At 34.0% G+C, this 26,390-nt stretch overlaps 1 protein-coding gene across 2 annotated transcripts; it reads right to left on the reverse strand.

Annotated features, from left to right (window-relative positions):
• Positions 1-6,936: 6,936 nt before the first annotated feature.
• Positions 6,937-9,862, reverse strand: LOC114375297 (plasmodesmata-located protein 8-like). 2 transcript variants are annotated; one of them, XR_003658744.1, is made up of 4 exons: positions 8,800-9,862; positions 7,857-7,973; positions 7,355-7,462; positions 6,937-7,257 (listed from the first exon to the last, which is right to left on the reverse strand). XR_003658744.1 is itself a non-coding variant. In XM_028333076.1 (3 exons), the coding sequence occupies exons 1-3, from the start codon at positions 9,554-9,556 to the stop codon at positions 7,253-7,255; spliced, it is 870 nt and encodes a 289-aa protein (XP_028188877.1). In that variant the 5' UTR covers positions 9,557-9,852; the 3' UTR covers positions 6,977-7,252. The 2 variants fall into 2 exon arrangements, 1 of the variants encoding a protein (XP_028188877.1); XM_028333076.1 differs by lacking the exon at positions 7,857-7,973 and having other exon boundaries at positions 6,977-7,257; positions 8,800-9,852.
• Positions 9,863-26,390: the final 16,528 nt, after the last annotated feature.

The raw sequence follows: 26,390 nt of genomic DNA on the forward strand, positions 1-26,390 counted from the left end.
TTGATTCTTCCCTTTCCCTTAAACAAAAGATTTTAAAGGACTAACCGCCTGAGAAATTTGTCTTAACACATTGGAGGGTACATCCTTTGTGGTACAAGTAAAGGGTACATCTACTTGGGTTGTTGTAACTGAGAACAAGAGAGGGTACATCTCTTGTGGATTAGTTCAAGTGGAGGGTACATCCACTTGGTAGTTCAAATAGAACAAGGGAGGGTACATCCCTTGTGGATCTTTGCTTGTAAAGGCTTTTACAAGGTTGAAAAGAAATCTCAAGGACCGCAGGTCGCTTGGGGATGGATGTAGGCACGGGTTGTTGCCGAACCAGTATAAAACTCTTGTCTTTGTCTTCTTCTTCCCTACACTCTTTAATTTCCACTATGCACTTTAATTATCGCTTTTACTTTTGGTTAAGTTTATTTTTCTTATCTTAACTTTGTTGTAAAAGCCTAATGAAATCTAGTAACATTAAGAAGGATAAATTTTTAATTAGTCAAGGCACATTAATAATTAATTCAACCCACCCCCTTCTTAATTATGAGTTTTCCAATAGTGGAGCTCATGACTCTGGATGCTGTATCCCTAGTGAAGAACCAATTGTTCATGAAGTCAAATACTTTTAATGCAGGAGGATTTACAAGATTCCAAAATGGCCAGCAATATCAACAACAGAGACAATGGCAGAACCACCCTGGCAATCAATTCAACAGAGACCAAGGTGGACCGTCCAATAGGCCTCAGCAGCAAGTGCCTAATTCAGTTAAAAGCTTTTGAAATCAAACTTTACCACTGGTAATCGATTACAGAAAACTGGTAATCGATTACCAGAGAGTAAAAACTCTGGTAACTTAGAAAATTTTGAGAAAAATTCTTTTGAAAAACAAAATTGTGCTATGTTTGTTTTTTGAAAAATCTTTTCAATACTTCCCTTGTGAAGTCTTCTTGATTTCTTCTTGATTTCTTCTCTTGAATCTTGAATTCATCTTCTCCTGAATCTTGAAATCAAACTTCTCTTGAATCTTGAATCTTCTTGATTTCTTTTCATGAAACTTGAAATTAATCTTGATCTTGAACTTGTTGACTGAATCTTGAAATCATTCTTTGGGCTTTTTGTCATCATCAAAACTTCTTGAATCAACTTGATTCATCATCATGAATCTTGCTTCTACATTAATGAGAAAATTTGTACAATCCCAGGTCAAAAAAGGCTAAAATCTTGAAGTGCTAAAAGGAGCAGTCACGCTAAGCGAACCCTGTGGGCTCAACGTGCATCCACCGCTTAGCCCAGCTTCAGCGTGCTTAGCGTGACAAGGGAACCTGGAAGAGCACAAGAATCAAGGCCGCACGCTAAGCGCAAGATCAGCTTGCTAAGCGAGACGTTTGTCTCTTGCCAGGCTCAGCACACGACTGACACCAAGCCCAAATCCACTGACTCGCGCTAAGCGCGGGGGTGGTGCTAACCATGACGTCATGATTTCAGAGCCTATTTAAGCCCGAATTGTCAGAATTAGGGTACGATTTTGAGAGACCAGAGCTGCATATTTTTGCATAGACTTCGAGAATAGTGCTCTAAAAGCAGCAAAGAGGAGAAGTTATGGAGAGAAGCCTAGGGTTCTACATTTTTAGAGAGTTTAGTGAGTGTTAGAGTGATTGTGAGGTGCTAAGAAGAGGAGGAGGGATCCCCCTTCTTGTGTAAGCAACAATTATTCTATACTCTCTATCTCATTAGTGTTAGGGTTTCTGTGTATGGCTGGCTAAACACCCTAGTTGGGGATTTCTAAGGAACAGTTGATGTAACTATCTTTTCATATCTAATTAATTGTGTTTTATGTGTTCAATGCTTCTTTCAATGCTTAATTATTGCATGCTCTTGACCTGATCACCCACTTGTGTGTACTGTTAGATGACTTTAGCATTGGGAAATGTATTGTTGCCTTAGAACTTGATAGAAGCAAGACTAAATAACTACATTACCAGGGATGGATTGTGGGGTTTTGGTTTTTTGAATATGCTATGATGATAATGCTGTTTAAGTTAAGCCTAGTCTTACAAGAGGGATCTGCGGACAAAGCTTAGGTTAAATTAGTCTAAACTTACGAGGGATCGAGGTTTAGTACTTTAGGCTACAACATAGAACACAAGAACATGATTAATTAGAGAAATATCCCCATATGCATCAACTTGTTTGTTAGAAAGACCCAACGCTTTTTACCTATTGCTGTCAACTTTTACTTACTTGCATTTACTGTTTTTATCATAGAATTAGTTTATTTCTATTTTTAACCATCAATTATCAATGTTTGTTCCAACAATGCCTTACTTCTGAATAAAACTCTATCTAATAAGCAAGTTCCCTGAGTTCGATACTCGGATCACTCCGTTTTAATTTTAAATACTTAACGACCCAGTGCGCTTGCTGGTATTTCATTTCCCTTGAATATATTTGTTAAAAATTGGAGAAAAAGGAACCATTTGGGAAATTGAACATGATTCAACACTCAGAAAGTCGTTAAGCTGATTGTTGCACTCAAAAAGTTATTATTCAAAATATTGTACTCAGAAAGACATTGTTTAGAATATTGTTTGAAGCTTTTCATGAACCAACCAATTTCATGTTTTCTTAAAGCTTTCATACTTTTATGCATATGATTGAATTGGTTTAAAACAAATCTTATTATCACAAAGATTATATAGTTCAAGTATGGCATTTTACAAACTATTTAAGCTTGTCATGAAAACCTTCTTATGTATACTAGTTTGATGCTTAGAATGTTTTAATGCAAATGCAACATATAAGACAGTAAATATCATAATGTAAAAGGAAGGAAATAAGATTCAACAAATGGATTTTTCTACTGGTTCACCCCAACCTTGGGCTAGCTACGTCTAGTCCTCACCCAACTGATGAGATTTTCACTAACATAACCATCAATCTATTGGACTAGTCAAATCACTCATGCGACATCGTCCTCTAAAAAATAAGATGTATGGGTGAGTCCTCTACTCCCCTATCATACTACAAGCAAAAGGACCGAAGTCCCCAATCACAAACACATTACACGCTTCACATATCCATTCATAATGTTCAACTACGTGCATTCGCTCTCGTAGCCTAATCTTTGACTATACGTTTTGTTCCATTATTCGGGTCTGGCTGCCTTATTAACATGTAATCATAGAGGTCTTACATCAACATCATTTATTTACTTTGTTGGGTGACGTTGTAGGAGTACATACCCTTACCCTAGTACTATTGGCAGAATACTTTTCACCACAACTGGTTATGCTCTCGATGATTGTTGGGATTGCCAAGTCAGCTACGTGAGTCCCCTAGCCTTGTAGAGGTATCACAACTTGACACTATGTTTGATCCCCAAGGACTTAGGTACCATTTGTTCCACCCACTCACTTATAGGTTTAGGCACTCTCTTGCCATCACTTCTCACTGGGATTGAATTTAGGGATGTATTCTTTTCACGAACATTTTTTGCAAGGTTCGTAGTTAGTACAAGTGACATGGTTACCAAGGCATAGGCTCTAAGCTCTCATTTGTGGTTCCCCATCCAACTTTAATATCATAAAACCATTGTCACATCACCCTTTTAGGGCACATGCTAATGGGACACAAGATATTTAGACCACACCTCTATGCACAGAAAGTTGTGCTGTCTCCATGCATCATTGTGCATCATTGTCATATGTCTCTTGTTGGAACTCTAATCCTTTCATACTCAGTTTCCGCACGGGTTTCACATCTCACTCGTGTCGTAACAAGATAGGTTCCATAAGTTTTACAAGATTCATCACATAATACCAAGTAACGATTCAAAGATTCACAGAGTAATTAATATCTTCGTGCTTCCTACCTTACAACTATCAGATCAAGAAGTTATTAAAATCTTATGAGATTATTCACCCATCTCCAAGTTCCTAATTCTCACAATACTACTACCAATAGTTTAAGAATCTTATTCTATCAACATTATGCATCTACATTCACACATATTCAAAATGACTTTCATATTGCTTCCACTTTGGGTCTTTTGTAATTTCTTTGCTTGTCTGAAGTTTGAATTCTACTTCTATTCATAACGCCCACACTCCATGGTGTTGTAAGATTGTTCGCATAACACTCCAAGCTAAGTTGTTATGTCTCCCTCGTCCTTTATTCAATCGCTTCTAATTAAGTAAAGGTATTTACCTATAACAAAATAAGACTACCGTTTTCCTTTAACATAATTCCTCTTAATCAAACTCATCTTTTAATTACCATTTAGGGGTTGGATCATAACCCTCAAGTTTCATCCTCCATATTCTTAACAAAACACATGACACATGTTTGGGATAAGAAAATTAGAATTTTAACATATAAAATGAAAGAACAACTGAAATTATAGAGTTCCCCTCGAGAAATTACTTCAAAGCATCACAAAAATCCCTTCAATCCACACAACCTAGCCTCCAAGAGCAAGAGAGAGAATGAGCTTTTACTGCACCTTTTGTTCTCCAAAATGGCACACACCCTTAGGCATTCTAGTGGTCTTAATACCACTTGGATTAAGGCCCAATTAGATTGGGTGCCTTAACAAAACCTTAAACCCCCAATTAAGCTTCTTGACACTTAATCCTAGCCTTAACTCACTTTTAACTATTAATTCTAACTCTAACTAAGTTTTTTTTTATTAATTAAACTCTCTTTTAAATGAGGTTTGGTCATATTTACCAATATGTCATTAATGAGTTGACCAAAGTCAACCTCTTCCCATTGACCCTAGTGGTCTACGGTCGACCATGTTGACTTTCTATAATTTCTACTAAAAATGAGTTTTTTTCCTCATTTTCTCACCTTTCCTCTAATCCTAATCTATTATAACTTTAATAATTTAATTACTTTGTTGCTAAGTGTCGCAACCTACCCTTCGACGGGAGGGCGAGGCAAAAAGAAAAACTGCGTCTTTTTAAAAAAAATGCATGGGAGTCGCCACCAACGTTTATTCGAGGAAAACATTAGAAAAACCAAAAAGAGGTCTGCGAATTTTGAAAATAAGGGTTTGAGAGTTGTTTACGCATGGGGAAGGTATTAGCACCCCACGCGCCCGTCACAAGGGACGGCAGCCTTTAATAGAGTGTGCGCAACGTGACTTCAAAATTATTTACTTTTCCCTTTTTATATTTTTTTATTTTTTATTTTTGTCGACAAGGGTGTTGCCCTTGCTCCTACGTATCCTCAGGTGCGATAAGGAATTCAGACCTACGTAATTCTTTAAGTATGAATGTTTGTGTGCTAAATTGATTTTATGTTTTTTGAAAGATTTATTTTAATTGCGAACAAAGAGTTGTTTAAAGCGTTGGACCTTGAAACAATGTTTTAAATTTTGAAAAGCGGAGAGAATCGTTAAGGTGTTGGACCTTGAAACAATCTCAAGTGATACTTGATGAAATAAAGTTTAGTTATGAGTTGGTTTTATCTTGGTTTTGTTTATTAACTTTCAATCTCTTTAAAGACAACTTTACAACACTAGTGATCGGTTAAAATTGAACTTTACAAAGAAAAACGAGATCGCCGATGATAGATGGAGAAGATGAATGTGCACATAATAACAAGGGGAACCCCTAAAGGTACATAGATCACATTCAATCCTCAAAAATAAAACTAACTGACGGTGGCACGAAGAACATAGAACATGAAAACGACGTAGGGAATGATTGCAGTCATGATTCGGTAGCGCCTCAGCTTTGTTTCCTCTTCTTTCTTCTTCTTCTTTCTTAGTTATCTCAATTCCCTCCACTTTTGAACCTTTGGACCCCTTCTCAGCCCCCCTAGCATGCCTATTTATAGGAAAATGGCACTTAGGGCAATTGCAACTCGCCCAGGGGAGCTAAGGCTTAGTCCTGAAGTCATGAGCTCACCCAGGCAAGCTGGTTTCTTAACCTTGAAGTCATTTGGTGGCCCAGGCGAGGCAGAGGCTAGCCTGGGCAAGCTAGGGTTCAGGAAAACCAAGGAAAAGACTATTTTGCCTTCCTAATCGAAACATTGAATGGTTCCTTGCTTTGCACTAGAACTGACATTCAACACCGTAAGTCGACTAGCAAGAATCAAAAAATCAACGAACGATAGTCTCCGGACGAAATTAGGATATGACACTAAGTTATCATTATTATTATTTCTGTAGTCATTTCATTTGGTTAGAAACACTTACATGACATCTTTGTAACACCAACATGCCCCACATCAAAATGGATACAGGTTTCGTGAAAAAAGTGTATGTTGTTACCTAACTTTCATATTAATGCAATATCTTTTCTCATACGTGATTCTACTTTCAAACAAGTGTTGTTTTGCCTATGACCCCTTCTTCTATATATTTCCCTTTATTTTTTCATTTAAATTATTCATCTTCTTATAACACAATCTTCTTTTGATAACATTTTCTTTAATCTATTATTGTTCTAAAATCATTTTCGAAAATGCGTAATTGAACACCCCTCATCGAAAATTACATGTTTTGCATATAAATCTTCATTTTCTTTACGAAATACATAATTGTTATGTTTCTTTGAATTTGTTACTGGGAACTACATTTCAGTACTTGTCTTCGTAAAGATTATTACAAAATTTGAATAAGTTGATTTTTCACAACCTGGGGTTCAAAAAATTACTAGTTCGAATAAAAAGAATTCATATCTCTGAATATTATTATTTTAAGTCCCACAAACTAAAAAAATACTTTTATTTGTTTAGAATTATTGTGAGAGGTTATCTGATAAGTTTTATGAGCGTCACGTTTCCTAAATCTCAACGTGTGATTGTGTCATATGACTATGGGATTCGGTATAATTATCATTTAAAATAAAAGAACCTCCCAAGAGAACTCTGTGTACAACTTGGAACTCTGAATAGTCTAGAATTGTCCTTCGAAAAGGGCACTAAGAAACAAGTCAACACAATAAAAAGGCAAAGTAATTTAGGAAGAAGTAATCAACAGAATAATCTACAAATGATTTTAAAATATGGAAAAGAATGATGGGTTTTGTTGGACATCACCAAGGCAAAGACAATCGGCTGCACTTTCTAAGTTGATGGATAACAGAGTTCTACTTTTAGTTCTTTATAAACTAAAAGATTACATCCATTTTCTTTGGTGGAAAAACATAACGTATTAAATTGATCAAAATGTGGAAGCAAGGTTTTCAATAAATTTAAACAAACATTTGAGGACCTTTCGTAATGATTACCCCTTTTAGCACCTCTCTCTTAACCTGCATGTAATGAAATAAATGATCATGAGCACCATCATCTCCTCAATGATATTCATTTCATAATACATAGGGATCACAATATTAGGAAAATATTTACCCGCTGCTGTTTTGCAAATTGAGAGGATTACAACTAGAACGGCAAGACCTGCAAACACTCCCACAATAATGGCAACCGATTTCCCCACTTGATCATTGTTGGAGGAATCTGCACAAAACGCCAAGTTGAAGTAAAGCTATGAGAAGTTGAGAACTATTACTATTTTGCCCGAGATCTAACAAGAGACGCTCCTTAATTAAATACATTTTATTGCACAAAAATATACTTCCAAACTAAGAGAGAAGACAGAATTTAAGATGGTTATATTTTTTCACTTAATTCATAGTATTTATTTGAGTTAACAAATCAAAAACAAAAAGGGAAGGAAAGGGAATCTTAGACTTCGCTATAATCTCATATATATACTCATGTTAATGTTTGATAATAAAAAAAATTACAGTTTTCACATTAATATTGAAATTTACGGCAAGCTTTGATTAATTTTTTAAGCATATAATGGAAGCAAATTATCAGTGTAGGAATTTATGGAAGAATATATAACCTTTAGTTGTTGGTGGTTAAAACATGTTTCTCAGATTCCATGCTATCTTCTTTCAATTGCAGCTTTATGCCAAATCAAGTCAGTACTTGAATGAAACCAGTGGGATGCTGAGGTTCACTAGCGAATTGATAGGAAAAGAATATAGAATGTGATACTAAGTAAAAGGTATTCAAACAAAGGGATAAAGAGGAATGGCACAAAGAGGGCATTTTCCTAAATAAAGTATAAAAGCATATGTTCTCAATGCTTTCCCCCATAAAATATTATTGACCATTGCATTTCACAATTTGTTAATACCTCTGCTTCCTCTTCATTTTCTGATCGCTTTTCTACGAAGGGGTCATTTATGGCATAACTGTTCATGCTCCTCCCCCCAAGTAATTCAAATCGTATTCAAAACAATTTCATCTTTTAATGCTCCTATCTCCTAAGAATTGGATTGATTTAGTTATAATTAACTTTTTTGCCTGTGCTATCTTCGAAAATATTTTAAGCTAGGATTAGCAATAAATTAATTAGCGGCAACACTTTGAAGTAGAAAACACATCCGGGGTGGAATAAGTTGCCTTTGCATAAAAAAAATGCTTCTAGTTTTACTAAATATTAGCAAAAATAGTAAGGATTAAGTTTTTAGTCTCTAAATTTTTTTAAATTTTAATTTTTAGTCCACAAACTTTTGTTTGATTGATTAATGTCAGTCAATTTTTTTCATTAAGATTTTTAGTTCCTAAGTTTTTGTTTGACTAGTCAAGGTCTCTGAACATTTAAAAATTTTAATTTGTAGTTCCTAAAAAAAAATTTGAACTCATTATTTTTATTTGTTTAATGAGATTTGAAAGATTAAAAACCAAATTTTTAAAAAGTTTAAGAACTAAAAATCTTAACCAAAAAAGTTTAAAGACTAAATTAACGTGAAAGAAAGAAGAATGAAAATGAAATGAACCTGATTCATGATAATAACCAGAGGCCCAGTATCGAGCATAACATTGTCCCAAGAACAAATCAGCTGCTGCTGCTGATCCACATAAGCTTTTCAGCTTTCCAACTGCATCTGCTATACAAGAGGAGCAATCTGATACACTTAAATCCCCCAAGCATTGTGCAAATCCTTCAACTATGCCTGAACTACTGACTCTAAATCCATTAGCTGTTTGCAAATCAGCAAGAACATCGTCTCTGCGATGGAAGAACTCGACGTCGCTAGTCGCGGCTTTACTACATTTCTTATATCTGAGACTGGTGTCCAGTTTGCCCAGGAAATCACCAGCATGCTCATATCTTACAAGGCAGCCTTCAAGTTGCAAAGAAGCCCCAAGGGCATAGGGACAAACCAACCCTATTTGGTTAACAAGTCTTCCTACACACTTTGAGCAATCAATTGGATGCAAATCGCCTCTGCACTGATATAAGCCGTATACACTTCCTTCTTGCGGTGTTAGGCTTCCATTTCCAACAGCAAAACTATTGTAAGTTATATCAGAGGATGAACTGACAACTGAAGACAGAAAGCTGTTAAGGTTGCCTTCAAAGGGTGAGTTTGGTTGGTATTTTTCTTGAGAACAGACTGCATATATGAAGATATGAGCTCTTGAAGGGTAGCCACGAGCACTCAGAACCGAAGAAAAGAAAATTAGCAGGGAAGAGAGTCTCAAAGCTAAGATGATTCTGTAACCAGACTCCAGTTGAAGACTTCTCAACATTTCTTTTTTCTTTTTGCTGGTTTTCTGCGAATATGAAGTATGAACCTTTTTCTGCGAATATGAAGTATGAACCTTCCTTAAGTTTTGTTTTTGTGCCTTGGTTATGACAATTAAAGAGTGAGATAGTGGTTCGTTTTTTGGGCCTGTTGAATGGAGCCTTTTTCTTTAGTAAAAAAGGGCTTTTGTTTGGTCATGCATAGAGCATCAACTTTTGGTCATAAAGATTAAAATCAATATGTCCATGAACACACAAAACTATATATAGAGATTCCTATTTGTTCCATGTCTTCACATGATCCAAACATCCCCAAAAATTACAATAATTTGAAGGCTGATCTCCATTATTATCGCAATCAGATGAAGTTGTCAAACTTTCAAATGTTATGGTTGAATACTTACGCATGCTGCTTTTGAGTGGTACATACACCTCTAAAAGCAATTGAATATAACATTAATTTCATTTCCCCATGGAGACCAAATTCCATAAAAACTTAGCTAAATTTACTTTTACTATTCACAAAAGTACATAATCACATGCATCCTGGATCCTTTTTCTGTAACTCGCCCCTACTTAAACGGCAAAATAACGAATTGTAACGAGAGAACATTTTGCTATGATGTTTCAAATGAGAGACTAAAGAATATGAAGTATTATATTTACATTCTTCACAAACTGCTGAATCTCCATTAAAACTCAAGCTACTTGTGGTCATGTGTTCATTACCACAAGTAGCTAGATCTCGTGTTTGATACAGTAAGGCATCAAAAGGCAGTAACTCGACCTAAAATTGAAATCGACACTTACAGATCTTCTCTTGTAAATTTATGAAAATAATATCAGACCCCACTCTGTTCAATTTCATCAGTTTACTTAAATAAGTTATGGAAGGGAAGTTTGTCTAACAAGCTACGATTTTTTTTTTTATAAAATCGCTTGTGATCATTTGTATTGTTGGTTACATACAAAGTAACTATTTTCATGTTTTCAAGATTAAAGTTATGTTAAGTCATTTAAGGTAGTTTCTAATTTTTTTTAGTAATTAAAAAAAAATTGACTATTCGGTACACAAACCTTTTTTTAATAGTTTCTAATGTTTTTTGAAACTCTACTTAAAGTAACATTTTATTAAATGTTAGCTTCTAATTTTTTATATTTTATTCTTTTTTATCCTTAGTATCTTTTTTTTATAATACTCTACTTGAAGTAATTATTGTTTATAATCATTAATTTAATTATTATCTTTTTTAAATAAAACAAATTTATTATTTGTTTGTTTTTTTCATTCAATCATCCTACACATTTTTATATTACACTATTTTATTTTAATCATTATACTATTTATAACATTTAATTTATTATTTTAACATTATATTTCACGAAATTGACAATGATAAATTTAAAATTAATTTTATTTTAATTTTCTATTATTTCTAGATTATTTTTAAATATTATGATAATTAACACAGTAAAAGTATAATGTTTACTTAAGTGTATTTTTTTACCTAATTTTAAACTTAATTAAAAATATTTTAAGACATACAATGAGATTAATAGTAGAATATATAATATGAAAAAATATATAATAATTGAAACTAAAGTTGTAATGAAAATAATTTATCTATAAATAAAAAATTACAAAGATTCAAAACTAATTGAAAATAAAATTATATTTTATCCATAAAATAAAATTAAAATTTATATAAAATTATTATTTAAATATGTTCATTTATGTTATTTTATATTTTTCAACTACTTCAACAGATAGTTCTACTGAACATTTATGATTTAATATGCTATTTTTTTAGCTTAGCTTCCAACTTTTAGCTAACAGTTAGCTTTTCAACTTGCAACTAATTTTGTCAAACATTACCTAAGAATCTCTCTGAATAATTAATTTCTTTATGATTTGAACTATGGTCAATATGATGCTCTTATTACAGTACCAAATTTTTATGGGTAGGTATTAATTGTATTCTAGTTTTTGAGATTTTTATTTAATTACACTTTTGGTTCCTAGGTATTGCAATTCAACAGTTTTAATTCTTCAAGTTTCAATTGTGCCAATTGGATTTTCCAGATATCTTAGATGTACGATTTTAGTAACATTGATTTCAATTGTCCCAATTGGATCCCCAAGTATCATAATTGTGAGATTTTAGTTCCTTTGTTTAATAGGCCAACATTGTTAATAGACACACACACACACACATATACTTGGAAGATTAAAACCACACATCTGTGATACCTGAGAAATTCATTTGGCGCAATTGGAACCTACGAGACTAAAATTGAACATCTTTTTATATGTGGGAGACCCAATTGGCACAATTGAAACAAGGAGAACTAAAATTGGACAATTGTTATACCTAGGGAACCAAAAGTGAAATTAATTGAATTTATGTGTTTGTGATAAGGATGTTAATGAAGGATCTTTTTTAAGGAAGGATTGATTAAGTATTGATTATGTTTTATTCATATATGTGTTTGTGATATGATCCATACAAAAGTTTTTTGTAACTCTATTTTTTAAAAGGTACATTTTGTTTTGAAAACCAATCCACCCCCTCTCCTCTTGGTTTATTGAGTTCCATAATCTTTTTTCAATTGGTATCAGAGCTAAGTCTTGAAAGTTACTTAAGATCACAGTTTTTTTTAAAAGATGGGCAAAAAAAAAATCACTTTCAAAGATGGTGCATTTTTTAATCGACATCCTTTGGTAGAGGGTGAACATTTTTCTTTTTGGCAAAAGAGAATGGAAATCTTTATTCAATCAATTGATCTCGGTGCATGGAATTCCATCATTAAAGGTCATTTCATACCTAATAAAGAACTGGATGGTAAATTAATACCTAAAGAATGGGATGAAATGAGAGATGATGAGAAAAGAAAAGTGCAAGATGATAAAAAAGAAAAAAAACATTTTAACTTTTGGTTTGTCTTCTAATGAATTCTTTCGTACTACAAGGTGAAAAAGTGTAAAGGAAATTTGAAATATGCTTGAAGTCACTCATGAAGGCACAGTGGATGTGAGAAGAGCAAGAAAACACACTCTTGTATCCTAATATGAAGCGTTCCAAATGAAGAATGGGGAAACCATTTTAGAACTTCAAACAAGATTCACTCATATTATGAGCAGTCTCCTTGATCTAGGAAAAATGTTTTAAGATAAAAAGTTGAACATCAAGATTCTAAATTGTCTTAGAAGAACTTGGGAACCAAAGATTACAACAATCAAGGAATCCAAGAATCTAGCTACAATGATGATGGAAGCTCTCTTCGGTAAATTACTTGCCTATGAACATGAACTGACTCCATAATCTTATGTAGAAGAAACAGAAAAGGAAAGGAAAGGAATAACACTGAAAGTCAACTCCTCAAAGGAAGAATACAAAGATAATTCTAGCAGTGAGGAAGATGTAGAGAATTTCAATTTGATGGTAAGAAAATTTGGAAAATTTCTCAGGAAGTCCAAAGACAGAAAATTCTTCTAGTCAACAACCTCCGAAGATGGAAAATTTCCTTAGAAAATATGTTGGTGAAAAGAAAAGAAAGAAGACCAAAAAATGTGGAAGCAAAGCTTCATGATGAATCAAAAGTGATTCAAAGGTGCTTTGATGATAACAATGATGATGACAAAGGTGATGAACAAAAAGCTCAAAAGATCAAAGAACAACTCAAGTGAATCAAAGAACAATTCAAGTGAATCAAAGAACATCTCAAGTGAATCAAGAACAAGTCAAGAGTTCAAGAATCAAGAAGAATTCAAGACTCAAGAAGAAAGCCTAGAATCAAGAATCAAGATTCAAGATCTCGAGAATCAAGATCAAGATTCAAGACTCAAGATTCAAGAATGAAGAAAAGACTCAATCAAGATAAGTATCAAAAAGTTTTTTTCAAAACTTTGAATAGCACATGAGTCTTTGACAAAACCTTTACCAAAGAGTTTTTACTCTCTGGTAATCGATTACCATATTGTTGTAATCGATTACCAATAGCAAAATGAGTTTGAAAAAGTTTTCAAACTGAATTTACAACGTTCCAAATATTTTCAAAAGGCTGTAATCGATTACAATGTTTTGGTAATCGATTACCAGTGTCCTTGAACGTTGAAATTCAAATTCAAATGTGAAGAGTCACATCCTTTCACTTAAAAGCCTTGTGTAATCGATTACACTAATTTGGTAATCGATTACCAGTGTTTGTTTCTGAAAAATCTAAAGATGTAACTCTTCAAAAAGGTTTTGACTTTTTCAAATGGGTTTTAAGTTTTTCTAAAATTTATAACTCTTCTGAATGACCTTCTTGACCAGACATGAAGAGTCTATAAAAGCAAGGCTTTGTTTTGCATTTTCATCAATCTTTCTAACAACAATCTTGAATACTTTTCCAATCAATCATATACAATCCTTTACAAGCCTTGAATCTCTTTGAATCTCTTTGAACTTCTTCTTCTTCTTTGTACCAAAAGTTTTCTGGTTTTCTAAACTTTGAAAACTTGTGCTATTCATCTTTTCATTCTCTTCTCCCTTTTCCAAAAAGAATTCGCCAAGGACTAACCGCCTGAATTCTTTTGTGTCTCCCTTCTCCCTTGTCAAAGAATTCAAAACGACACAGTCTGAGAATTCTTTTGATTCTTCCCTTTCCCTAATACAAAAGTGTTCAAAGGACTAACCGCCTGAGAATTATTCACAAAGTATCAAAGGTTTAACAGCCTGAGATCTTTGCCTCAACACATTGGAGGGTACATCCTTTGTGGTACAAGTAGAGGGTACATCTACTTGGGTTTGACTGAGAACAAGAGAGGGTACATCTCTTGTGGATCAGTTCTAGTGGAGGGTACATCCACTAGGGTTTCAAAGAGAACAAGGGAGGGTACATCCTTTGTGGATCTTTGCTTGTAAAAGGATTTTTACAAGGTTGAAAGAAATCTCAAGGACCGCAGGTTGCTTGGGGACTGGAGGTAGGCACGGGTTGTTGCCGAACCAGTATAAAAACTCTTGTGTGTTTGTTTCCTTCTTCCTTACTATTTTACTTTCCGTTGTGCATTTAATTTTCGCTTTTACTTTCTGTTAAGTTTCTCTTCTACTCCATATTCTCTTAACAACATAAGTAAAAGCCTTAAAAGAGTAATTTTTAATTGGTAAAGGTTTAGGAATAATTAATTCAACACTCCCTTCTTAATTATTCTGAGGCCACTCGATCCAACAAGTGGTATCAGAGCAGGTTTCTTGTAGGATGGCCTCTTCAAATCCCTTGTTTCCTGAAGGAAATTCTATTCACAGACCACCCATTTTCAATGGTGAGGGTTACCATTATTGGAAAACCCGCATGCAAATATTCATTGAAGCCATAGATCTAAATATATGGGAAGCAATATAATTAGCACCACATATACCCACTATAGTAGATGTAAGCACAAGTACTTCAACACAAAAACCTAGAGATCATTGGACAGAACAAGATAGGAGAAAAATCCAGTACGATCTCAAAGCCAAAAATATCATCACTTCAGCCCTAGGGATACATGAGTACTTTAGAGTGTCAAATTGTACTAATGCCAAGGATATGTGGGATACTCTCCAGTTAACCCATGAAGGAACCACAGATGTAAAAAGGTCTAGAATAAATGCCCTTACCCATGAATATGAGTTATTTAGGATGAATCCAAATGAAAACATTCAGAGTTTACAAAAAAAGGTTTACACATATTGTAAACCATCTTGCATTATTAGGAAAAGTTTTTCCTAATGAGGATTTAATTAATAAAGTCTTAAGATGTTTAAGTAGGGAATGGCAGCCCAAGGTAGCTGCTATTTCTGAAAGCAAAGATCTCTCTTCCATGTCTCTTGCCACTTTATTTGGTAAATTACAGGAACACGAGATGGAACTTCAACGCCTCAATCAGAATGAAGAAAATGACAAAAAGAAGAGAAGCATTGCCCTTAAAGCCTCATCTTCAATACAAGAAGAAAACGAAAAAGAAGATTCAGATGATGAAGATTTTTCCTTCTTTGTTAAGAAATTTCAGAAATACATCAAGAAAAGATGAATTGATAGACGTCAGAATTTCAATAATGGAAGAAAATCACAAGAGGATTCTCAAGTCCTTAGGTGTTACAAATGCAACCAAATTGGTCACATCAAGGCCAACTGTCCATCAAATGAAGAATGGTCAGAGAAAAGTGAAAAGAAAAGATTTGACGAAAGAAGAACTAAGAAAGCATACATTGCATGGGATGACAATGATTCATCTGATGGTTCAGAAAAGGAGATTAATCTTCTAACTAAAGATTGTGAAAGTGACGAGAACGTCTCTCAAGGATAAAAAACAAGGAGAAAAAGCATGATCCTCATCTTTGAAGATCTAGACACTTCAATTCTGAAAAAGGTAATATCAAAACCATTATCTTATTAAAATTTCTCTTAAAGTTGAAATTTTTATTCAAACAATTTGACTATGATGACTAACAATTCTTTATTTGTTTGTCTTTTGATTGTTTGAAATCATGAGTATATTTGCTTGATTGATTTTATCCTATTTGCATGATATATTCATTCATATAGTTAAGTAAAATCAATATTCTTCTTGCTTGTGTTTTGATTGTTTTTGATAAAATTGATTATCTTCATGTTTTTTAAATATTTTTTTTGCATGACATAATATGTAAATTACATGATTAAAAAAGTTACTCATAAAGTGTTTTCAAATTAGTTTTCATAGAAAAATACTTTGATAGAAACTCAAAACCTCTTCTCCCCTAGAAAGCTTGTTGTTTTTGTTTTCTGGCTAAAATAACCACTGGTAATCGATTACCATAATAGTGTAATCGATTACAAGCAGTTATTTCTCGCAAAGTTTCTCTCTGGTAATCAATTACCATATTTGTGTAATCGATTACGACGCGTCCCTGCATCTATATATTCAAATTTCAAATTCTGAAATCTGCAACCTTTCTCTCTCTCGAAAGCCCTCGCCCCCAATTTTTCTTCCAGCCATATCTCACTCAATTCTTGCCCAAATCACTCCCCGCAAAGCCCAAACTTCATCTTTTTTCAATATCTTTCATTTGAACCGATTGAAATCCCAAAAACACTCCTCAAATGGTAGAACCATCGAAAAAGCGGAAAGGAACCTCGAGTCGGAGTCTGCGGCATTCTGGGTCACAGGAAGCCCCAATTCCTCCCTCCATTCCCTCTGAATCATTATTTTCATCAGAGGAATAGCGTACACGGTACACAAACCTCTTTTCCTCTCATTCCATTGTAGACCCAAAATTCATAGATATGGAGTTCTTCTCTAATGAGAATTTTGAATGCTTCCAAGCATTTGAAAACTCCAATCTTATTCCATTTATGTCTCTGAAATTACCTATCTATTCTGAATTAGTCAAAGCCTTTTATTCTAATTTAGAAATCCATGAAGGTACTCTAAACTCTAAAGTTTATGGGATCAAGATTGTCATTGACCAATCCCTATTTTATGATTTAACCAAATTGCCTAGTGAAGGTGTGCCTTTTGAGGGTGCACTGATTGATGAATGAAATTCGATTTCTCTGTGCATGATGCCCACCGGTTGGTTTGCACCAACCAAGCGGATATGACCGGAAGACTTCTTGCCGGTTCATTGGCTTTTGAAAGCCGCATCCTTCATTACCTTATAGTTTGCATTTTGCTTCCTAGATCTTCAAACCTTGCCCAGGTTTCTGAAGAAGATCTCATTGTCATGTGGGCCTTTCATAAAGGTTTACAAATTGATTGGGCACATCTTGTTAGATATCGCATGCATAACGCATTGCGATTGAATGCCCCATTGCCTTATCCTCACCTTGTTACCCTCTTCCTTCAACATTTCAACATCCCTCTTGATTCTGAACCTTATGTTCCAATCAAGAGATCATTCCTTATAAGCGCTTCAGTCATAGCATCCTTTTGTTATATTAAGGAGCATGATGGCTCATGGGTAAAGAAGGGTGCTAGAAATATTGGTGAAGAAGGACATGAGGGAGAAGATTCATCTCTTCTTTTGAAGATTTTGGAAAGGTTTGATGGTCTTCAAGCCTTTGTTGGTGAGAAGTTTGATAATTTAGAATTGCAAGTGGATATGCGCTTCAATGAAATGGAGTCAAGGATGACAAAGGTTGAAGAAGATGTATCTTACATCCGATCAAGCTTCGATCTTCCACCACCGCCGCCTCCATCATCTTAGAATTATATTTTAATATTATTACTACTTTGATTTTCAGCCTTGTATTTTGGCTATATTACTATGGTATTTGAACAATTTATTATTTCCTTATTTGCATGGTTTGGTTGAACAAGTATGTTATTTGACTATGTGGATTTTATAAGTTAATCTGTTTATGATTGTTGCTTCATGGTTTTTACTTCATGATGTGGTTAATATTTTTTATGAATGTTGTATGAATGTTTAAGATATATTTGCATACTTTAAGTTTGATATGCACTTTGGCATTTTGTTGATGCCAAAGGGGGAGAGAAATAGGGATAAATCAAGAACTCACATGAGTAATCAATTTAATTTTAAGATAAGCATAAATTCAAAAACAAAGGGGGAGCATTTATAAGAGTGATCGACTAGGAAAAAGTGTGTGTGTGTTTCTTGATTTCAGAAGTTGTCATCATCAAAAAGGGGGAGATTGTGGAAGCAAAGCTTCATGATGAATCAAAAGTAATTCAAAGGTGTTTTGATGATAACAATGATGATGACAAAGGTGATGAACAAAAAGCTCAAAAGATCAAAGAACAACTCAAGTGAATCAAAGAACAATTCAAGTGAATCAAAGAACATCTCAAGTGAATCAAGAACAAGTCAAGAGTTCAAGAATCTAGAAGAATTCAAGACTCAAGAAGAAAGCCTAGAATCAAGAATCAAGATTCAAGATCTCAAGAATCAAGATCAAGATTCAAGACTCAAGATTCAAGAATGAAGAAAAGACTCAATCAAGATAAGTATTAAAAAGTTTTTTTCAAAACTTTGAATAGCACATGAGTCTTTAACAAAACCTTTACCAAAGAGTTTTTACTCTCTGGTAATCGATTACCATATTGTTGTAATCGATTACCAGTAGCAAAATGAGTTTGAAAAATTTTTCAAACTGAATTTACAACGTTCCAAATATTTTCAAAAGGCTGTAATCGATTACAATGTTTTGGTAATCGATTACCAGTGTCCTTGAACGTTGAAATTCAAATTCAAATGTGAAGAGTCACATCCTTTCACTTAAAAGCCTTGAGTAATCGATTACACTAATTTGGTAATCGATTACCAATGTTTGTTTCTGAAAAATCTAAAGATGTAACTCTTCAAAAAGGTTTTGACTTTTTCAAATGGGTTTTAAGTTTTTCTAAAAGTTATAACTCCTATGAATGGCCTTCTTGACCAGACATGAAGAGTCTATAAAAGCAAGGCTTTGTTTTTCATTTTCATCAATCTTTCTAACAACAATCTTGAATACTTTTCCGATCAATCATATACAATCCTTTACAAGCCTTGAATCTCTTTGAACTTCTTCTTCTTCTTTGTACCAAAAGCTTTATGAAGTTTTCTGGTTTTCTAAACCTTGAAAACTTGTGCTATTCATCTTTTCATTCTCTTCTCTCTTTGCCAAAAAGAATTCGCCAAGGACTAACCGCCTGAATTCTTTTTGTGTCTCTCTTCTCCCTTTTTCCAAAAGAACAAAGGACTAACTGCCTGAATTCTTTTGTGTCTCCCTTCTCCCTTATCAAAGAATTCAAAATGACACAGTCTAAGAATTCTTTTGATTCTTCCCTTTCCCTAATACAAAAGTGTTCAAAGGACTAACCGCTTGAGAATTCTTTTGTATCCCCATTCACAAAGTATTAAAGGTTTAACAGCCTGAGATCTTTGCCTCAACACATTGGAGGGTACTTCCTTTGTGGTACAAGTAGAGGGTACATCTACTTGGGTTTGACTGAGAACAAGAGAGGGTACATCTCTTGTGGATCAGTTCTAGTGGAGGGTACATCCACTAGGGTTTCAAAGAGAACAAGGGAGGGTACATCCTTTGTGGATCTTTGCTTGTAAAAGGATTTTTACAAGGTTGAAAGAAATCTCAAGGACCGCAGGTTGCTTGGGGACTGGAGGTAGGCACGGGTTGTTGCCGAACCAGTATAAAAACTCTTGTGTGTTTGTTTCCTTCTTCCTTACTATTTTACTTTCCGTTGTGCATTTAATTTTCGCTTTTACTTTCTGTTAAGTTTCTCTTCTACTCCATATTCTCTTAACAACATAAGTAAAAGCCTTAAAAGAGTAATTTTTAATTGGTAAAGGTTTAGGAATAATTAATTCAACCCCCCCTTCTTAATTATTCTGAGGCCACTCGATCCAACAGAAAATAGAAGAAATCCTACATAGCTTGGAAAGATATTGCATCAACAACCTCCGACTCTTCTAGTGATGAAGAAATTGCAAATGTATGCTTAATGGCGAAGTCTATGAATGATCCATCAACCAATGAAGAAATTGAGGTAAATCTTGATTTTGAAGAAATTTTGAAGCATTTAATGAAATGCATGAAGAAGCTCAAAGGCTTGTTGTTTTAAACAAAAATCTGAAAAGCGAACTGAAATTGCATATCACTAAATTGGCTTCAACACAAGGTGAGTTGGATAAATTGAAACAAGAAAATGAAAAAAATTATTTCAAGATGTAAAATCAATGGTTATGATTATACCTCTACTTCTTTTAACATGGATGATTACAAGTCTTTGCAAACCAAGTTTGAAAATTTCAAAAAGAATCACTATGCAGAACGTATGAAGTTACAAACTGAGTTTTCCTATCTTAAAATATCTATTTGGAAAATTAAACAAAGGAAAAAAGTGATCTTAATCACATGCTCAGTGTGCAAAAGCATACTACTGATAAGAGTAGCTTAGGGTATAATAAGCAAACCACCTATTGAAAGAAAACTAAGTTTGTATCCTCAAAAGGGGTGAACCCAAACAAGGTCTCCAGAAATGGGAACATAGCGTATTCTAAGATAAATGCAAAGACATGTCGTTATTGCATGAAAAGAGGTCATACATCATACAAATGCTATGTTAGAAGATTTGATGTTCCAAGAGGAAAATGTATCTGGATTCCAAAAGATTTATTTATGAAGATTAACCCCATTGGACCCAACTTAAATTGGGTACCACCTCTCTCTAATTGATTTTATCTTGTAGGTGTGCCTAAAAGCAAGGGATTCACCATGGTACTTGGATAATGGCTGCTCTAGGCACATGAAGGGTGACAAGTCCAAACTCTCTGACTTTGCGTCAAAAGATGGAGGATACGTCACTTTTGGAGACAATAATAAAGGAAAAAATAATGGGAGAAGGAAATATTGAAAATCAGCACAAAACTCAAATAAATAATGTTCTATATGTGGATGGACTAAAGCACAACCTCCTAAGCATTAGTCAACTTTGTGACAAAGGCTTCAAAATTGAATTCAACAAGAATTGTTGTCTTATAAGTGAAATCATGTTGTTTGGTAAAGTTACATTGGCAAGAGAATAAGTAATATATATATATATATATATATATATATATATATATATATATATATATATGCTAAGCATTGAACATGCATCATCTTAATCATCTAGATCATCTAGTTAGGAAAGACTTAGCAATTGGTCTTCCAAAACTCAAGTTTGAGAAAAATAAATTGTGTGAAGCTTGTAAAAAAGGGAAGCAAGTTAAAAACTCCTTATAATGAAACGTTGTTTTTACTTCAAAACCCCTTGAACTATTTCACATTGATTTATTTGGTCCCTCTAGAACTATGAGTTTAGGTGGAAATTACTATGGCTTAGTAATAGCGGATGATTACTCAAGGTTCACATGAACTTTTTTAAAAAAAAAAACCAAAACTGAAGCTTTTGATGCTTTTCGCAAACTTGCCAAGGTGATTCAAAATGAAAAAGGTCTCAACATTGTTTCACTTAGAAGTGATCATGGAGGTGAATTTCAAAATGAGTCTTTTGAAAAATTTTGTGAAGAAAATGGATTTCACCATAATTTTTCTGCCCCAAGAACACCTCAACAAAGTGGAGTTGTAGAGAGGAAAAATAGATCCCTTGAAGAAGGTGCAAGAACCCTTCTAAATGAAACAAGGTTACCTAGTACTTTTGGGATAATGTTGTACATACTATTTGTTACACCTTGAACAGAGTACTTATTAGACCTATTTTGAAGAAAACTCCTTATGAACCATATAAAGGAACAAAACTCAACATTTATCACCTAAGAGTTTTTGGTTGCAAGTGTTTCATTTTAAACAATGGTAAAGACTCTCTTGGCAAATTTGATGCAAAGACTGATGAGGCTATCTTTCTTGGTTATTCGTTGCATAGTAAGGCATATAGAGTATTCAATAAAAGAACTCTAAATGTTGAAGAATTTGTACATGTAGTTTGTGATGAAACTAACTCTATTGTTCAAGAAAATTCTATAGAAGAATATGCAAGTTTTCAGGAAAAGGATTCTGCTCTTGAAGATGACATCAAGGCTGAAGAACTTGAACAAAACAAAGTAATCTCTACGACAATGCCTAAAGAAGTTCCTAGAGAATGGAGGACTCGGAAAGATCTCTCATTGGATAACATAACTGGAGAAATTTCAAAGGGTGACTCTACACATTCTATACTTAGGATTCTATGTAACAACATGGCTTTTGTTTCTCCGATTGAACCAAGAAACATTGATGAAGCCTTGTCTGATGAACATTGGTTAATGGAAATGCATGAAGAGATAAATTAGTTTAAGAGAAATGAAGTATGAGACTTAGTTCCTAAACCAACCTTTCACAAGTCAATCAGAACCAAATGGGTGTTTCGAAATAAACTTGACGAATATGGCATCATAGTAAGAAATAAAGAAAGATTGGTTGCAAAGTGATACAACCAAGAAAAAGGTATTGACTATGATGAAACCTACGTTCCAATTGCAAGGTTAGAAGCTATAAGATTGCTGCTTGCATTTGCATATATCATGGATTTCAGACTTTTTCAGATGGATGTAAAAAGTGCCTTCCTCAATGGTCGCATTGAAGAAATAGTGTATGTAGACCAAACACCAGGTTTTTTGGATTATGAGCATCCTAACCATGTCTAGAGACTGAAAAAGATTCTATATGGTTTGAAGCAAGCACCAAGGTCATGGTATGAAAGATTAGGTAGTTTTTTAACTGAGCAATCTTTCACCAGAGGTCAAGTTGACAAAACTTTGTTTATCAAGAAAGTAAACAATGAATTGTTAATTGTTCAAATATATGTTGATGATATTATATTTGGTGCTACTAACGAAACCTTGTGCAAGGAAGTTTCATGTTGTATGCAAAAAGAATTTGAGATGTCTATGATGAGAGAATTGAACTTCATTCTAGGACTCCAAGTCAAGCAGATGAAACATGGAACCTTCCTCAGTCAAACCAAATATTGTATAGAACCGATTAATAAATTCGGTGTGGAAAAATTCAAAAAAGCATCTACTCCAATGGCTACTTCAACCTAACTTGACTTAGATGAGAAAGGTAAATCAGCAGATGATTCAAGGTATAGAGGTATGATTGGATCACTTCTCTACCTAACTACAAGTAGACTGAATATCATGCTAAGCGTTTGCTTATATGCAAGATACCAATCCAATCCTAAGGAATCTCACCGAACTACCGTTAAAAGGATCATTAAGTATCTTAAGGGCATAACCAATGTAGGTTTGTGGTATCCTAAAGGTACCTCTTTAAATTTAAAAGGCCTTTCAAATTCTGATTTTACAAGATGGAAATTAGATAGAAAAAGCATAAGTGGGACATGCCACCTATTAGAAAGCTCTCTAGTGTACTGAAATTGCAAGAAACAAGCTTGTGTAGCACTTTCTACTACTGAAGTTGAATATATAGCTACAGGAAGTTGTTGTGCTCAAAGTCTCTAGATGAAGCAACAACTTAATGGCTTTGGAGTAAACCTTGATCATATTCCTCTAAAATGTGACAACATAAGTGCGATCAATCTAACAAAAAATTATGTCATGCATTCTAGGACTAAACACATAGAAATAAGGCATCATTTTCTTAGAGATCATGTGTTAAAAGGCAACTGTCGCATTGAGTTCATCGATAGTGAGCATCAATTAGTAGACATTTTCTCTAAATCACTTGCTAGAGATAGGTTCTTTTTCATTAGAAATGAACTAGGCATATTAGATGCATCTAGCATAGAATGACATTTTGTTTACATAGTGTGTGATGCACATTGCTACTCATATCATTTGTTTTTGTTTAGTTTGTATCTTAGTTTATTGATTCATATGCATACTCATTAGTTTTTTTTTCTTCAGAAAATCGCATGTTTTTCCTACTTATTTCTTGATTTCTCTTGGTTTTAATCGATTACTCTTCGTTTTAATCGATTACTGTATGATATCTGTTTAGTAGGTTTTTCAAAACCTTCTATTTTAATCGATTACACCATGATTTAATCGATTACCATTGCTTGGTATGTGTTTTCAGTTTTGAAAACTTTCTGTTTTAATTTATTACCCCGCGTTTTAATCGATTGCCAATTTTCATGTTTGTGGTGTTGTGTTTAAAACTTCATGTTTTAATCGATTACCTGTCTGTTTAATCGATTACATGCTTGTATGTATGAATTTAGTGTGGATTGCGTTCTATTTTAATTGGTTACTTAACGTTTTAATTAATTACAATGGCCTTAGGGGGAGTTTTTCTGGCTTATTTAATCGATTACGCAAGCACTTTAATTGATTACTTATAGTAGCTTTTGGTTTTAAGTGAAAACAAGGACCAATTTAATCGATTATTATGTCATTTTCATCGATTACTTGTGTTTTTATTGCGTGTAATCAGTTATATTTCTTCTTCACCTCATCAAAACCTCCATTACTCCAGCATTTACTCCTTCCACCTACCATAGCCAACCTAAACGTCTCTTTCCCTCTATAAAAGACAACCCAAATCTCTACTTCAGTCACACCTTCACCTACTCAAAGTTACTATTTCCAAACCCTAATTTTCCCAATTTTCTCAAAGCACAGGGTCTGTCAAAATTTGTGCAGATGAAAGGAACTTTCTGCCTGGAGTTGGTAAATGTTTTCTATACTTGTGCCAGCGTTGACATGGAAGACAATATGTACTCTAGTGTCAATGGTGTAAAGATGATCATTGATGTTGTAGTTTGGAAAGCATTTGTCGGACTGGATATGGGTGGAGTCCACAAGTTCGAAGAATCTGCGGATGGCTACAACACGATGCAGACATATAGAGGTATGATCCTTGACCCAACAAGGAATCTGAGAACCGCCTAGGAGTTAGTGGTTTAAATGTTGAACATAGGATGTTAGTGTATCTCAATACCTACATTCTCGCTTCTCGTACCAAGGTCTAGCAATCATGTGCAGGTAACTGATGACAACTTACAGATTGTATATGGGCTGAAATCAGGTATTCAAATGAATTAGGTACTTATGATTGAAGATATTATGCTAAAGAGCCATCGATTGGTGGATTATGAGCTTCCATATCTTGACTTAGCCTCTAGATTCATTGATTACTTTAATATCGATGTTTCCAATGGGATAGTAGATTTCACCCAAGCCTCTAATGAGATAACTAAAAGGCATCTCAAGAAGCTTGGGATGAGATTTGTTGATCATGAATGGATTATGGCCGAATAGCCACCATCAGCAGCAAACATGGACCAAATGGAAGAAGAAGCAGAAGAAGAAGCTCAATAAGAGCCCGCACACCAATGGAACCCTTTTGAGTCTCTTATGATTCAGAAGATGGATGTCATTCTTCACCTCCATCAAGAGCACCAAGCCAATGCTCATAGTTCCTTAGAAAACATTACTACTAGGTGTGAAAAAAAAGAAACTAGGCTATCCCTTAGTAACCTTCTCAACCCGGATGAGGATGAAGTGTAGTCATGTTCTTGTGCTTGGTTCTGCTGTTTGTTGATTTGTTTGCTATGACATGTTCTGTCTGTCTCTATTTTAAGATGATAGTTAAGTTTTTTCTTATGATTAATGGTTATGTAATGTTCTATGATTAATGAAATATGGTTTTATTTCTCTTCTACTTATGTGTTCTATTTTGTGTATAATCAAACTTTTTGGCCTTGTTAATGCCAAAAGGGGGAGAATATACACCATTGCATATTTTCATATTGGTTGCATTGCATAAGCATTGAGCATTGCATTAATATCAGTAATATATATAAGTATGATATATGATGATGATGATGAATTAATCTGTTCTTAAGTGTTAAGAATTTTTCAGGATAGACTAAGGATCAAGTCTCCAATCTTAAGACTCAGACCCTTAAAATGCACTCAATGTCATATTTAAGTTTGACATCATCAAAGCTAAAAAGGGGGAGATTGTTAGAGATAGGGGAGCAACATGAGCAACATGGTGAAAAACATAAATGCCAAAGCTTAAAGCTCAAGGAAAAACTTGAAGATGTTTTGACTTTACATGCCTAACTCCCTTTAGTGACATTTATATTGGTTTTTATTTTGTATGTTGCATCTTAGTACATATGATATTTGTATTGCATCATTCATTATCATGGTTAGTGTGAAAAAATTATCTAAGTTAGAAAAGTTTTTTCAATAGGCAAAAACTCTCTATTTTAATCAATTACAGATCTATCGTAAATCGATTACAACAAGTTATCTGAAGCTTGAAGAGTTGAGTCTCGTATCGGTTAATCGATTACAGTTGTTCCATAATTGATTACTCTATTATTTGAGACAATGATTGATTTATTTAGGATGT

This window comes from Glycine soja, chromosome 11 (genome assembly GCF_004193775.1).
Source record: "Glycine soja cultivar W05 chromosome 11, ASM419377v2, whole genome shotgun sequence".
NCBI classification, from domain to species: domain Eukaryota; kingdom Viridiplantae; phylum Streptophyta; class Magnoliopsida; order Fabales; family Fabaceae; genus Glycine; species Glycine soja.

What these genes read in the sequence shown, in the direction of transcription:
- LOC114375297 (XM_028333076.1), bottom strand. Translation starts at nt 9,556, where the DNA reads ATGTTGAGAAGTCTTCAACTGGAGTCTGGTTACAGAATCATCTTAGCT. An exon ending in TGGTTATTATCATGAATCAG is followed by an intron (nt 7,463 to 8,799) that starts GTTCATTTCATT and finishes CGTTTTGTGCAG; the next exon opens with ATTCCTCCAACAATGATCAA.